The sequence below is a fragment of the Rhinoderma darwinii genome, chromosome 10 (assembly GCF_050947455.1).
Source record: "Rhinoderma darwinii isolate aRhiDar2 chromosome 10, aRhiDar2.hap1, whole genome shotgun sequence".
NCBI lineage: Eukaryota > Metazoa > Chordata > Amphibia > Anura > Rhinodermatidae > Rhinoderma > Rhinoderma darwinii.
This window is the reverse complement of record NC_134696.1, coordinates 47,060,934-47,075,091: the sequence shown is the minus strand read 5'-3', so window position 1 is coordinate 47,075,091 and position 14,158 is coordinate 47,060,934. Positions and strand designations below refer to the sequence as shown.

Here is a 14,158-nt window from a genome sequence, read left to right as displayed (position 1 = left end):
CTGCGGTGAGTGCCTCGTATTTCCGATCTGTCTTCTACCATTGATCTCAATGGTGCCGGAAACATTACTAATGGTTTCCGTTTGTCACCGTTCCGGTAGGTTTGTTTTTTTTGACGGAATCAATAGCGCAGTCGATTGAACCCCTGAACGGAAAGCCAATGCTGATGTGAACAGGCCCTTACAGAGCCTTGCCTCTACTGTATACAATTGTAGACTCAGCTGTAAAAAGTATATTTGTGCAGGTGTTTGGCTTCAGGCTGTAAACAATTTTCCGTTCACTGCCAGCACACAGATTTATTACAAAGTAGGCTTGGACAGATCCTTGAAATGAAAACAAAATAGGTCTGGACAGTAGCCAATAAAATGTTGATGCAGAACTTTTTGGGTTGTTTTCTACTGATGTTTATGAAAGTCCTTCTGCTGCTACTAAAAAGAAAATCAAACTGGCTCCAGAAGTGGTTTATCCGACCCCTAAAGTCCACAGTCAGACGGACGATCTTCACATCGGAGTGTAGAACAGACAGCACCCGGACTGAACATGGACCTATTACAGTTGATGGGCCAAATACTTCAGAACGGATAAATAATTGCAGCATGCGGGTGGCACACCGGTGCCATCTGGACAGAAAAAAACAACCTGATGCAAATGCAACAGTTTTTCACCGGCTGAACAACGCTAGCCCTAATTTGTCCAGTAGAAACCTATGCCTATACGCATTGGCACGTGTTGCAGCCACGTCACTGGGACAATCTGGGTAAATTTACTGAAGCCTTTTTAAAAAGTCTAACCAAAAACCAAACGATAGTAATAACACAATGGGGCAGCTTTATTAATACTGTCTGAAATAAAGCCCACAAACGTAGAGGAGACGGGCACTTGTCTCTAACATGCCACCTCTCGGTTGGTTTACATTAGACCAGTGGTTTATGGCAAAATGATGGCACACATTAATACATTTGGCACATTTTAAGACTTCTCTTAGCCATGCCTTTTCTAAACGCAAAAAGTGTCACAGTCAATTTGGCGCATGACATGTACAAGGGTTTATTTTTTTATTTTTTTTTGCAATTTGCGTGAGAATCGTTCTGCGTTTGTAAACCTTCCTTAATGTGCCTCATTTATCTAAACTGTCTAAAACTGGCCTTGTCCATAGAAACTAATAGCGATCACAATTTGGGTCTTCAACTCCTCTAGAAACCTGAAGGCTGTTCTGGGACAATTTTTTTCTGATAGACTGTTTTGATAAGGGCTTATTCAGACGAACGTTGCGTTTTTGCACGTGCAAAAACCGCGGCGTTCTGCGCGCGCAAAAACCACTTGACAGCTCCATGTGTCATCCGTGTATAATGCGCGGCTGCGTGATTTTCGCACAGCCGCCATCATAGAGATGAGTCTAGTCGACATCAGTCACTGTCCAGGGTGCTGAAAGAGTTAACTGATCGGCAGTTAACTCTTTCAGCACCCTCGACAGTGAATACCGATCACAATATCGAGAAACCTGTTAAAAAAGAAAAAGTTCGTACTTACCGAGAACTTCCCTCCCGGCTGTTGCCTTGGTGACACGCCTCTCTTGACATCTGGCCCCACCTCCCTGGATGACACCGCAGTCCATATGACCGCTGCAGCCTGTGATTGGCTGGAGCTGTCACTTGGACTTGTCATCTCGGGAGGTCAGACTGGAGGAAGAAGCCGGGAGTTATCGGTAAGTCAGAACTTTTTTTTTTTTTACACGTTCATGTATATTGGGATCGGAAGTCACTGTCCATGGTGCTGAAACAGTTTAACTCTTTCAGCACCCTGGAAAGTGACTATCTCCTGACGTCACGTACCGGAAATTTTTTTGCCGGGTTCAGACAAAACGAGTTCGGCCGAACCCGGTGAAGTTCGGTTCGGTTATCCGGGTTCGCTCATCTCAAAGACACTCCGTTTGGATGTTTGTAAACAGAAAAGCACGTGGTGCTTTTCTGTTTACATTCGTTTTGACAGCTGGTGCATGAAACAGGCAGTTCGCACGGAAGTGCTTCCGTGCAACCTGCGTGGTTTTCACGCACCCATTGACTTCAATGGGTGCGTGATGCGCGAAATACGAGGAGATATTGACCATGTCGCGTTTTTTGCGCAGCGGACAAACGCTGCGCAAAAAGCATGGACTGTCTGTACTGCCCCATAGACTTGTATTGGTCTGTGTGTGGCGCGTGAAAACCACGCGGCCCACACGGACCCAATACACGTTCGTGTGAATCCACCCTAAATGAGGCTCAACTTTTCTTTACTAGTGAACCCGCATTAACCACCCCATGTTCTACTACAAAAGTAAGGGTCAATTCCCACTTTTTTTTCTGTGTTTGCATGCGTTTGTAGGATTTTATTTTGTACATGCATTTTTTCCAAGTCCTATGGAGAAACTCAAAAAAAAAAAAAGAAGAAAAGCCATACGTAAAAGCAGATTGTTTTTTTTCTTCAAAACTAGCATCACAAATAAAAAAACGCTGTATATCGATACTCTCATTTTACTAAACACTTCGAAGTTATATAGTAACGGAGTTTGAGCAAAAAAAAATGTAATTTATACTTTAAAAAAAAAAAAAAAAGTGTTAGGAAACACCACTTGCTCAAACTCCGTTACTATATAACGAATGGCAACACAGGAGCAGATGTACTAAGACCAGGCAGTCAGCAGAGCTCCAAATTTCAGTGATGCACACTGTATGATAAATTTGGCACCTCTTGCTAGACACTTGCTTATACCACCACCTCTTGGTTGGAAAGGTTTTTGCGCCAAAGTTGGTGAATTTTAAGCCACACCCTTTTCTGCTAAACATTCATATTCTGCTAAACCACAGGCTTTGCACAAGATGGGTCTAAACAGTTAATAAACGTAGCACGCGGCCGATGTGCCTGAATTCTGGCACATTTTAAATTGTAAATCCACCCAGGTATCAATTCAGCCTCAAGTAAATGAGCTACGTAGAGAATTGGTGCATCCAGGACAATTCTCTTAGGGTATGTTCACACGGCCTATTTACGGACGTAAATCGGGCGTTTTTGCCCCGAATTACGCCCGAAAATAGCGCCTCAATAGCGCTGACAAACATCTGCCCATTGAAAGCAATGGGCAGACGTTTGTCTGTTCACACGAGGCGTATATTTACGCGCCGCTGTCAAATGACGGCGCGTAGATAGACGCCCGCGTAGAAGAAGTGACCTGTCACTTCTTTGGCCGTAATTGGAGCCGCTATTCATTGACTCCAATGAATTGACGCGGCGTTCAAGCGCCTGCACATGCCGGTACGGCTGAAATTACGGGGATGTTTTCAGGCTGAAATTACGGGGATGTTTTCAGGCTGAAACATCCCCGTAATTTCAGCCGTTACGGACCCCCGTCGTGTGAACATACCCTTACATTTAGCTTGTGTGTTTTCTATTACCCATTCATTTGGGAGCAAATTTGGCAGTATTCAGCGTCCTGCATCGTGTCAGACGAGCGGGGACACATCAGCACCAGAGGCTACAGTTGATTCTGCAGCAGCATCAGCGTTTGCAGGTAAGTAGCTACATCGACTAAACGCCGATGCTGCTGCAGAATCATCTGTAGCCTCTGGTGCCGATGTGTCCTCGCTCGTCTGACACGATGCAGGACCTGTGAGTGACGTCACAGCGTGATCTGCCAGAAGCTGGGCGTTCTGAAGAGAAGTGGATGATACTTCTCATCAGAGCGCCCAGTTAGTAAAAGTAGTAAACACGCCCCGATGTACGCACCTAATACACGCCCAGTTGTACTTTTAAACACACCCACTTGGACTTTTGCAAGCCTCATTTGCATAAATACAAAAATGGTCATAACTTGGCCAAAAATGCTCGTTTTTTAAAAAATAAAAAAAAGTTACTGTAATCTACATTGCAGCGCCTATCTGCTACAATAGGAGATAGGGGTTGCAAAATCTGGTGACAGAGCCTCTTTAAACCAAGCCCTTTATTATAACCTATAGCAAGGGAGGGTCTCCGGCTTGGTACTTTACCTTTCAACTATAGCAGGGAGAGGAAGCCTCCACCATGAGCACTTTTTCAATCGGTTGTAAGGTGACTACATAAAAGTGGTTGTTGTACACCCCCGTAAAGAGGACCGGTCACCTACCGGACATCCGTTTCAGTAAATATTGGTATTCTCCATGAAAATTATGCACATGAAACACCAGAACCGTGGTACAAAGACCATAATAAATTTCCCTGTGTTCTAAGAAATATGATTTCATGGGGAATACAAGTAACTCTGTAAATAGACATGAGCGGTGACCACGCCTCTTTAACCCCTTCGGTACTAAGCAATTTTTTTTGCTTTTTCGTCGTGCACTCCCACCTTCCAAAGGGCATTATTCCATTAATGGAAAAATAGTTTGAAGGATTATTTTTTTGCAGGAGGAGTTGCATCTATTGGCACCATATAATGTACTGGGAAACGTAACAAAACTTGCAGGTTGAAATTGTAAAAAAAAAAAAACAAACAGACCGATTCCTCCATTGTTCTTTGGTTTTTACAGCTTTCACAGTACAGTAAAAAAAACACAACTTAACTGTATTCTGCGGCTCATTATTACCTTGATGCCAAATTTTTATTTTACTAGTTTTAACAAAACAAAAAATATTTGTAAAAAAAAAAAAGTTGTTTCATCACATTCTGAGAGCCATAACCTTATTTTTCCATGGATTGAGTGGTGTGAGGGCTTATTTTTGGTAGGACAAGCTGTCGTTTTTTGGTACATACAACTTAGCTCTCAAAAAACGTAATGGTGATCAAAAAAAACAACGCAATTTTGAAAGTTATTTTTTTACGGAGTCTCATTACTTCAGAGGAAATATTGGAAAAGGTTTTTTTTTAACTTCTTAAATACTAATACATTTAACTCTCCCCCCCCCCCCCCCCAATTCTATTAGGCCCGCTAGGGAACTTGATCCAGCGATTGTTCATTCTCTTGTACAATACTGATGTATTGCAGTATAGTGTTATTTTTACAGGCTTCTGTTAAGCACCGCCAGAGCTTAACAGAGGCAGAATGAAGGCAGTCCTTCATTGACAACCATCTGCACCCCACGATTGCATTGTGGGGGGGCTGCCCCCCTTTAACTCAGATCCGGTGGTCACGATTGTGCTGTTCCTGGAAGTTAGTCCCTGGTGTCAGCTGTTTTACAGCTGACACCCACAGCATATGAAGCAGGCTCAGCGCAGGAAATTCGGGGTTCCTCAGTCATTTGTGGACTTTCTGTATACATAGAACTAGTTTCAGATCAACTTAAACTATGGACCCCTCATGAACAGATAACTCATTAGCTGAACAGCTCAAGCAGCAACAACAACTCAAGAAATATTTAATTATAAATATTAAAAACAAATAAAATTAGAATATATTTACATTTTAAACAAAATGATTCACAAACATGTAACAAAATAAAACCACAAAAGTTCTCCATAACTGCTGGGAAGCGAACTTCACAATTTCCCCACTAGTGGGCACTGCAGACTTGCTTCAGTCAATGTTCTATTTTAGTTATCAAGTAGAATAGTGGCTTGGGTTGGAGAGACATTGTTTAGACCAAACCTAGTCAGTAGAGTTCCTCCTCATCCATTATGCTGCCAAAGCAATTGTGCTGCCCCTTCTAAGATCTGTGCCAGGAGAAACAGCATGGTGTGACTCCATGGTCTAGTCATCTTACAAGATGCCCAGGTAACACTTAAAAGATAGAGCAATAGTTGTACCCAATGTCAGGAGTCTCGTCCCAGCCTAAACCTGATAAATTACTTTGAGTACACCTGCGATGGAAGATTTGGGGCAAATTTCAGGGGCAGGACTAGCAGATTAGGGCAAAATTTGGCATCTGCAGTACATGACAGCAATGACCAGGGCATGTAACATCTAGGAGGGGTTATCATTAGTAAGTCACAAGATATGGGCTCCTTTCCAGAAAGTAATGTCCATTTATTCCAAACAACTCCGGGCTGGGTGAGGTAGATAAGGGCCGGGCATTGCCATTTTGTCTTGGGAGATTGAGTAACATTGGCAGGGGAGCGCCAACAATAAATAAACACTATGAAATAACGTGGGACGTAGTTTAGCGTGTCCTTAAATACAAATTACGCGCTTCATGGCACAGATTTATGGCTCATTAACAATGGACGTGGGATGATGATGGAACGTAAAACATGTTAATCTTCAGTCGTGAAATAAATATTTGTGGAAATAACACGGTCGAGAGAGTTCGACAGTAATCTGAAACGCCAAACCTTACCCAGTGCAAATGAAAGGTTACATAGAAATCCCTGCTATTAAAGTGCAAACTATATTAGAAAACAGGAGTCGGCGCCGTCAGACGGTATTACCAAGGAGTTCACATGTCCATAGATTCCAATTTCAGTTATTTCTTGCTTTGTAATCCAGCCCAGATCTTTTCTCTGTGGCGAGGGTCTAAACAGAAGTCAATGGCGGCCTCCGTCTCAGTGACCCGTCTCTGGAAGCGGCTGCGATCCCGGGCATACTCTTCCCATGGTCCTTTCCGGGCCATTCTGTGAGCATAGCTCCAGGTAATGATGGGGTGGACAGTGACTTTGGGTGAGAAGCGCACCTGAAATAGGAGAGATTACACATGAGCAATATATACAACGATGCTTATAAAACACAGACACCAAATTACAGACTAAAGCCCAGCGTATAAGCCTATAAATAGCAGTAGCGTGACTGTACGGCGGACAAGTAATGCCACGGGGTAATACCTGCTATTATGTTTTGTTACTAATGATTAAGTATGATGACACGGCCGTCACGTGACTGGTTGTCATGACAGTCTAATCCCAGACTTCGAGTTCTACTCTCATAGATCACCTGTTTCAGGAGATGGCATCAGGTCTCACAAGAGATCTTATGCAAGGACGTGAAATTTTAGTATCTTCAAGTGCTGACTAAGAAAGTCCCCAGATAGAACTTAAGAATTTCCTTCCGGGCTGTTGCTGTAATTATCTCATGGTGAAACCTTAGGTAACACTGGGCTTAGACGGGTGATTTTTCCAAGAGTATTTCTGGCATTTTCCCTTTCCGGGTAGGCTCGGGTACCAGATATATCAAAACAGGGCATATTCACAAAATGTACTGCAATGTTATTACTGGCGGCACCCACACTAAAAGCCAGAGTTTTCTTCATCTTCTAGATAGGATCTGAAGAAACAGCCTCCTGAATTTTAGTTAGAATTGTGTGGGGGATAATTTTTAGGACCTCTGCCATAAAATAGCTTAACTAATGCTGCCCTCATGATCTGATTGGCGCTGGGGACCACCATCTACCTGTGCCAACATGGGTACAAAAGCAGTTGCTTAGATTTAGCTGACTGGTTATTAACAGCTGAAGATAAAGTCTTCCAGTCACTTGTAATGAGAAATGAAGGGTGATAACAGCGTTTACAGCTCTAGATAGTAAAAGTAAATCTCCAATTCCATCCTTTTCTCCACTTACTTTCTTCGTACATTGGTCGTCTTCTTCAGACTCCTTCCGCAGGTTACACTTGTGAGAACACTTAAATCCAGAGAGCACCGGCTTCTTACACAACTTGGTCTTAGGTTTTTGCTTTTCGCTAACCGTCCCACACTCGATTTTGACAAGTTCACAACACTTGGTATGGTCCAAATTCCCCCGATTCTTGTGTGTTTCATGACCTTCAACAAGGGCCTCTTTCTTGGACTGCTCAGGACTGGTTGTGGGCATAGCAAAAGAAAGGGGATTATATGGATCATCACTGCGACAGAAAGATGCCCATAAGTCTTCATCGCATGGATTACTGTCGTCATCCCAAGAGTCGTCATCAGACCAATCACTTTCCTCTTCATACTTTGGAGTCCAAGACTCCTGCATACCACTGTCCACAGACATATCTCCTTGGGAACAATCTTCCAACCCTTTATCAACACTGCCCACATCAGACTCCTCGGACTCCACGTGTTCTGACGGTATGCAGATCATGGACAGGATGAATGGGCTGGCACAGGATGGTAGAAGATCCCCCTCGTTTACCATGCCGTCCACTTTGGACATCTGATCACATTTACAATCCGCCATCTTTGCAACTTCCTGAACGGTCTCCATCTTTAAAACTCTTAACTCTTCAACAATCATCTCTTCGACTGGGTCGGTCAGACTTCCCCAGTGATACTTTATAGTGACTGTATTCATAGGCTGGTTAGTATTACATGCAGCCTTACAACGTGACTGATTCTTGTAGACGTACACAGTGGTCATTAACAATGGTAATATAAAATCCATGACACTCCAGCACAGCCACACCACTGCTCGCAGAGCCTTGATCATACAGACACGTGGCATCATCTTCCAATACAAGGCTCGTTTCTGCAGGAGGTTCTTGCCCAATGAAATAATGGACTGCGCTATTCTGGCAGCCATTGTGACTATGACCACGTCTGTGCCCAGGTCAGTGAGGACAACTGGCATCGGTGGCGGCTCTTTCATAACATCGAACTGGCAGGCAGTGCCTCTATGCCAACAGGTCAGAGGAGATGTCAAATTTCTCCAGTATGAGCAAAAGTTGAGGTATTCAAATCCCATTCTGTAAAAGACTAAGAAAAAAGGGCGAGTTAGACACTAAAGTTATGGCTGTAGGACAATCATTAAACATTTCACAGAAACCATAACTAGCCAGATGAAGCTTCTAAATATCACACTTGCAACTGCCATAAAGTTGTGTTTGGAGTAGCAATCCAGCATGAACGCTGAAGGGGGGGGGGGGTACTCTGGTCCCCATGCTAGCAGTCAGTGGGTATCCCAGCAGTCAGACCATAAGCCATCTAAAATGTATCTAAATAGGTCATAGGTGATGTGTTATCCACTGGAATACGCCTTTAAATATACCTTGTGCTCCCCGAATCTCTCATAGGGTGCTATGTAAGCTTGATCAGACCTAGCAGGTTTATAAAGAAATAACTCTGCTATACTATTAACCCCCATTTCCGCTACACTAGTATATTCCAGTTTGGCATAATCCGATATCAGGAAGTTTACTGCATGTGTTATATCCGCCACCTCCCTGACTATATTGCAAAACAGTCATCAGACAGGAATGTGCAGAGTTGCACAATGACCCTGACTACACTGGAGAGGCTTTAGTCAGAACTTACTAGTCATGTGGGGGACCGCAGTCCTGCAATGGTCACCAGACTTCTCATCTAGGTCTATTGTAGTGCAAGTCAAGGGGAGAAAGAATGGACTACACGTTCCCCGGGTCACATGACCGGCGCAAGCAATTTGAGTCAGTAAAACGCTGACTAGAACCACAGAACGCATGATCTGCCTCACCAGGAAATGCGAAAAGTGTCCGATCCATACTTCACCCAGACGCGGTTCAGAGGTTTTCCAACCGTTAAAAATGTTGATCTGTACAATTATATAGGATGGCCTTATAAGTTTCTATGGTTACAGACAGATGCTCTGTCACCATACACTACAGTCTACGCCTGAACACCGGTCATACATCAGTAACCGTAGAAACCTATGGGAACATTATACATTCGTTATATAAATGCACATATTAAGCCAATATATAACACCGCGTCAGATAACGACCAATAGACAGGATAATATCGTCACTTCCGGTCAGCCCCCGCTATTCTGGCGGAGTACTACAAGAATCAGCATGCCTTGGCGACCGGGGCTATAATAAGGACTTCTCGGCATACCTACCAGATGGCGACTTTAGTAGGGGTCAGCCCGTGACGACGGCGCTCCAGCAGAAGTTAGAGGCGGTCTCCTGGGCAGGGGGCTTCTGAATATTCCGATGAAACCCGAGGAAGGAAACAGCAGGCCGCACTTCAGCTCTTCTGACTTGTCTCTTGCTCAGAACACAGCACATTGGTGAGAAGCGGTGACTACGCTCTAGTAAACAGCTATCGGTACAGGCCATACCTGGTCATCGGGACGCTCGGTATCTTAACTAGTTTAACTGTGTCAGGGAGTGAAATGGCGACTGGGCTCCAGAGAAAGGCTTATATACTATCAGACGTAATTGTAAGGACCAATGAGCAGGAGAAGGCGTGGCCTCCATACCTCAGGAAAGTACGTGACGTTTCCCTTGTAGTTCAAGGAGCGGTGGAAAACACGTGTTACTATAGAGACGTAGAGGGGCGGGGCAAATAACGTCACATGATTATTATAGTAACAGTGACGTAATGAGAGTCCAACTAGAAATGTCGGGAAATTACTCACTGACATGTTGTATTTTCCACACGAAGTGTTTAGGAATATGTAAATGATGATGTCATGATGATGGGTATTCCGGGAGTAAACAGAGGACGTTTCTCTATTTACAATCATCATTCATACTGAATAGCTGCATACTAAAGTGTATATTATTATAATGTACAGCAATGAAAAGTATACGCCCCCTCGTGTGGGAAATGGACAGCACGTGTCAGCAAACTTTTTCACATGCCCTGTTTGTAGCCAACGGGGTCACCCATAACAGAAAGCCACGTTGACCCCATATACCCCCCATAACAGAGACAGCTTTACTGCCCCCATAACATAGACAGACACAGTATCCTCATAAAAGACAGCTGTAGTTCCCCCATAACATAGATACAGTATCTTCATAAAAGACAGCTGTAGTTCCCCCATAACATAGACAGATACAGTATCTTCATAAAAGACAGCTGTAGTTCCCCCATAACATAGACAGATACAGTATCTTCATAAAAAAGACAGCTATAGTGTCCCCATAACAGAGACGCAGTATCATCATTAAAAAGACAGCTATGGTGTCCCCATAACAGAGACAGATACCATAAAAGAGATCCACAGTACCCCCACAATAGAGACAAATACAGTGCAGCCCTTTGAAAGTAAAAGAAAATAGTGTCTCCATAAGGGTATGTTCACGCGCCCTATTTACGGACGTCATTCAGGCGTTTTACGCCTGGAATTACGCCCGAAAAAACGGCTCCAAAGCGTCTGCAAACATCTGCCCATTGAATTCAATTGGTCTTACGGTGTTCTGTGCAGACGGGCTTTTTTTTTACGCGTCGCTGTCAAAAGACGGCGCGTAAAAAGACGGCCGCCTCAAAGAAGTGCCTGTCACTTCTTTGGACATTTTTGGAGCCGTTTTTCATTGACTCCAATGAAAAACAGCTCCAATTACGTCCGTAATGGACGCAGCGAAAAACACGAGTACGAGCAATTACGTCTGAAATTCAGGGTCTGTTTTCGCCTGAAAACAGCTCCGGAATTTCAGACGTATTTTACGTTTGCGTGTGAACATACCCTTAGAGACAGTTAGGGTATGTTCACACGCAAACGTAAAGTACGTCTTAAATTACGGAGCTGTTTTCAGGCGAAAACAGCTCCTGAATTTCAGATGTTTTTGCAACTACTTGCGTTTTTCGCAGCGTCAAAATTACGGACTTAATTGGAGCTGTTTTTCATTGGAGTCAATGAAAAACGCCTCCAAAAACGTCCAAAGAAGTGACATGCACTTCTTTGACGCGGGCGCCTTTTAACGTGCTGTCTTTTGACTTTGACACGAAAAATGACACCTCGTCTGAACAGAACATGGTGAAACCCATTGCAAGTAATGAGCAGATGTTTGCCGATGTATCGGAGCCGTCTTTTCAGGCGTAATTCGAGGCGTAAAACTCCTCAATTACGTCTGAAAATAGGTCGTGTGTACATACCCTAAGGCTGGGTTCAAACGACCTATTTTCAGACGTAATGGAGGCGTTTTACGCCTCGAATTACGTCTGAAAAAACGGCTCCAATACGTCGGCAAACATCTGCCCATTCATTTCAATGGGTTTGCCGATGTACTGTGCCGACGACGTGTCATTTACACGTCGCTGTCAAAAGACGACGCGTAAAATAACAGCCTCGTCAAAGAAGTGCAGGACACTTCTTGGGACGTAATTGGAGCCGTTTTTCATTGACTCCAATGAAGAACAGCTCCAAATTACGTCCGTAATGGACGCCTCGCAAAACGCGAGTACGAGCAATTACGTCTGAAATGCAGGAGCTGTTTTCTCCTGAAAACAGCTCCGTAATTTCAGACGTAAATGCAGTTATCGTGTGCACATACCCTAACACTCCATATGGAGATGTGGACTTGGCCTCTAGACCCATCAGAGTAGTCCCTGTTGGTAACCACCGATGTGGACAGGCGAGATACAATGACTGCAGACAGATGCAATGTCGGAACGAAAGCGTACTGTAGATCAGGGCAGGCGGCATGCATTTGAAAGATCCAAAAATATACCTGATGCGCAAATAATATCGAATAGACAAAAAAATACCAAATATAAATCTTTATTATCCCATAAGGGAAACATTACCCACAAAATACAAACGTTTAAAACACAAAAAGTTAAAAACACCCCGGATAGGAATGTCCACCATATCCCATAGTAATAGCCATACAGTGTAGCAGTATTGTAAAGATGTGATATTCTAATAAAGTTTCGCCTGAAGATCAGATATCTAGAATGATCAACTAGGTATGGCATATATAATTCAAATAACCCATATATGGGAATGCAAGGTCAAATCTGTGTCTAAAATAGGCTATTTATTTAACTGGGGTGGACATGATGAAAAGGACCTAATCCGAGGACCACCTCGACGCGCGTTTCGCTTCCTTCGTCAGGAGGTGAGGTATGCTAGATGTTTCCCCCCTTAAGTACACCTCAAATGAGGTGATGTTAATCGGCGCACGGACGATCACGCCCATCTCCATGCGCTAGACCATCCGCGTCATGGCCGGAAGTTGTACCTGGAAACCAGGACTCGTTCTCAGACCTAAAGACAACTTCCGGTCTGACGCATAGGAGACCACGTGACCCGCATGCGCACCCATCACGTACCCAGTAGTGAAACAAGAAGCATACTATTGATAGGGGAAAAGTGTCGTTTATATTATCGGTCCATAAAAAGCCAAAACTTATATACGTCAATATAAAATTACTGTGTATATCACTATATGCCCAAATCAGTATTTATAAGATACCATTAGTACGTTCTAGAATCTAGATAAATAAATACATATCTGATCCATGACTGTACACATATTTCAATGCTACCCCTATCTTAGAAGTCTATATACATACCAAAAAACTATAAAATACTATATCACCAACTATTCCAAATATAAATATAATTAAAGGGGTTTTCCAATACTATTTTTTATTTCTTAAATCAATGCAATGTTCCTCTATTAAGATATTAGTGCACTCTGTCTAGCTTTTTCTTGATAATAAATGGTTTTAGTAACATTACTCCCTATTGTTTACCTGGAGAGGTTTGTTTTGCTCAGTAAGTTCATTCCTCTTCTCTTCCTGTGTTTCTCCTCCCTGCATGCACTGCTCTAGTCCCAGCATGCAATGTGCATGCAGCAGTGCACTTGCTCCGCCTACTACACCCAGCTCTACTAACTTCTGCAATCCCAGTCTTCATTTTGGTGCTCTCATTCTATTACTGCTAGCACAAGCTGAAATCACTGGATATCTGCGTTTTTAAACAACACTGACCCTATATGATGATACGTAAAGTTTGGTCTTTATAATTATAAGTTTTCTAAATGTATATTAACTGTTTATACAGTCTTAGTTTTAAATACTGTATTTTATATATATATATAAAATAAAAAAAATTGAATTCTAACATGTGAATTGGGATAAAAGGAGCAATACCTGTGGATCGCCGCTGCATCCTGTGTCGGAGATTCACAGTGAGCAAGAAAAAACTAAAGGGAAGCAGCGCTCCTAACTAGCCATCGATGAAAAATAATTCCCCTTCATGTAACTCTGCTACCTGTCAACTGAAAAGTCATCCACCACAGGGAAAAATGTTAGTCCATCATGTCTGATTCCCAGGTGTTTCTTTGCGGTACTCCTCTGTGTGGAAACATTTTTCACTCTGGCAGCTGATTTTTCCATTGACAGGTAGCAGAGTTACACAACAGGAAAACAAATTCCCCATCATGTAACTCTGCTACCTGTGAACTGAAAAGTCATCGGCTGTTTGAAGGGGGTGCACCGCTCGTATAAGCGCTGCTTCCCCTTACTTCATCACACTGTGAATCGCTAACTAGTTCGTATAGAAGCGAAGTATTGCCTAATTATTTTT

General features: G+C 43.2%; 1 protein-coding gene across 3 annotated transcripts; it reads right to left on the bottom strand.

Moving 5' to 3' along the window:
• Positions 1-5,348: 5,348 nt before the first annotated feature.
• LOC142662032 (uncharacterized) lies at positions 5,349-13,404 on the bottom strand. Of its 3 annotated transcripts, none has more exons than XM_075839855.1 (3): positions 13,324-13,404; positions 7,499-8,613; positions 5,349-6,616 (listed from the first exon to the last, which is right to left on the bottom strand). In XM_075839855.1, the coding sequence occupies exons 2-3, from the start codon at positions 8,600-8,602 to the stop codon at positions 6,410-6,412; spliced, it is 1,311 nt and encodes a 436-aa protein (XP_075695970.1). In that variant the 5' UTR covers positions 8,603-8,613; positions 13,324-13,404; the 3' UTR covers positions 5,349-6,409. The 3 variants fall into 3 exon arrangements, with proteins under 3 accessions (XP_075695970.1, XP_075695971.1, XP_075695969.1); XM_075839856.1 differs by lacking the exon at positions 13,324-13,404 and adding an exon at positions 9,730-10,135; XM_075839854.1 differs by lacking the exon at positions 13,324-13,404 and adding an exon at positions 9,734-10,134.
• Positions 13,405-14,158: the final 754 nt, after the last annotated feature.